The 1,231-nt window shown below is 39.6% G+C and overlaps 1 protein-coding gene across 1 annotated transcript; it reads left to right on the top strand.

Annotated features, from left to right (window-relative positions):
• The first annotated feature begins 348 nt into the window (after positions 1–348).
• LOC116912436 (S-adenosylmethionine decarboxylase proenzyme-like) lies at positions 349–813 on the top strand. Its single transcript, XM_032916504.1, has one exon. It carries the CDS (start codon positions 379–381, stop codon positions 811–813), a length of 435 nt encoding a protein of 144 aa, XP_032772395.1. The 5' UTR covers positions 349–378.
• The last annotated feature ends 418 nt before the right edge of the window (positions 814–1,231 follow it).

Genomic DNA, 1,231 nt, shown 5'->3' with positions numbered 1-1,231 from the left:
AGCTAATGTACTCAGTGAAAATAGCATGTTTTCTCAAGAGACGTTTCATTTTGAAGACATGTGGTTCCACCCTCTTACTGAAAGCACTGGTTTCCCTGTTTCAGCTAGCTAGGGACCACAGTGGGTTTCACTCAATTCAAAGCTTCTTTTATTCTCATAAGAATTTCATGAAGCCTTCTGTCCAAGGGTACCCACACCAGAATTTCAGGAAGAAATCGAGTTTCTTAATGCAATTTTCCATAATGGAGCAGCATATTGTATGAGATGTATGAATTCTGGCTGTTGGTACTTGTATACTTTGGATCTCCCAGAAAGCTGAGTAATCAATCAGCCAATCAAACTCTGGAAATTCTGGCAAGTGAGCTTGATTCAGCAGTTATGGACCAATTCTTCATGGAAGATGGAGTTACTGCAAAGGATGTCATTCATGAGAGTGGAATTAGTGACCTGATACCAGATTCTGTCATTGATCCCACACTGTTCAATCCTTGTGACTACTCAATGAATGGAATGAAATTGGATGGAACATATTGGATTATTCACATTACTCCAGAACCAGAATTTTCTTATGTTAGCTTTGAAACAAACCTAAGTCAGACCTCCTATGACGACCTGATCAGGAAAGTTGTAGAAGTCTTCAAGCCAGGAAAATTTGTGACCACCTTGTTTGTCAATCAGAGTTCTAAGTGTCACACAGTGCTTTCTTCGCCCCAGAAGATTGACAGTTTCAAAGGTCTTGATTGCCAGAGTTCAACGATTACAATTCTGTTTTTACCAGTTTTTCTAAGAAACAGCAACAACAGAGTTGATTAGAAAAAAATGAAAAAGAAAGAATTGCAAAAAGTGAAAACACACAGCAGGTGGTGTCTGCTCTCTAGATGTTGATCCTGGGGGCCATGCTGACACAGACTACCACCTTGTAGCTGCAGAAAGCCCTAGGTGTAATGATAGTGTAATCATTTTGAAGTGTATGCATTATTATAACCAGGAGTGAGAAATCTTGTATGAATGCTCTATTCTGTGTTTAGGTGTTCTATGCCACTCTTGCTGTGTATGTAGAAAAGAACTTTGACTGTATGAATCTTTATGACACTTGTGAAAATAATTCAATTTGGTTTATGCACAGCATAATATTTCTTCAGGCATCATCCAAAATCCCCCACAGACAAGGCTTTCGTCCCCATTAGAGGCGGCCTCAGCTGACCATCGGCGATTGTTCTATTAATTGCTG

The sequence above is a fragment of the Rattus rattus genome, chromosome 11 (genome assembly GCF_011064425.1).
Source record: "Rattus rattus isolate New Zealand chromosome 11, Rrattus_CSIRO_v1, whole genome shotgun sequence".
NCBI classification, from domain to species: domain Eukaryota; kingdom Metazoa; phylum Chordata; class Mammalia; order Rodentia; family Muridae; genus Rattus; species Rattus rattus.
This window is presented reverse-complemented; position numbering and strand designations above follow the sequence as displayed.

Bases quoted from the DNA above. Each gene is read 5' to 3' on its own strand.
- LOC116912436 (XM_032916504.1), top strand. From the start codon at position 379: ATGGACCAATTCTTCATGGAAGATGGAGTTACTGCAAAGGATGTCATT.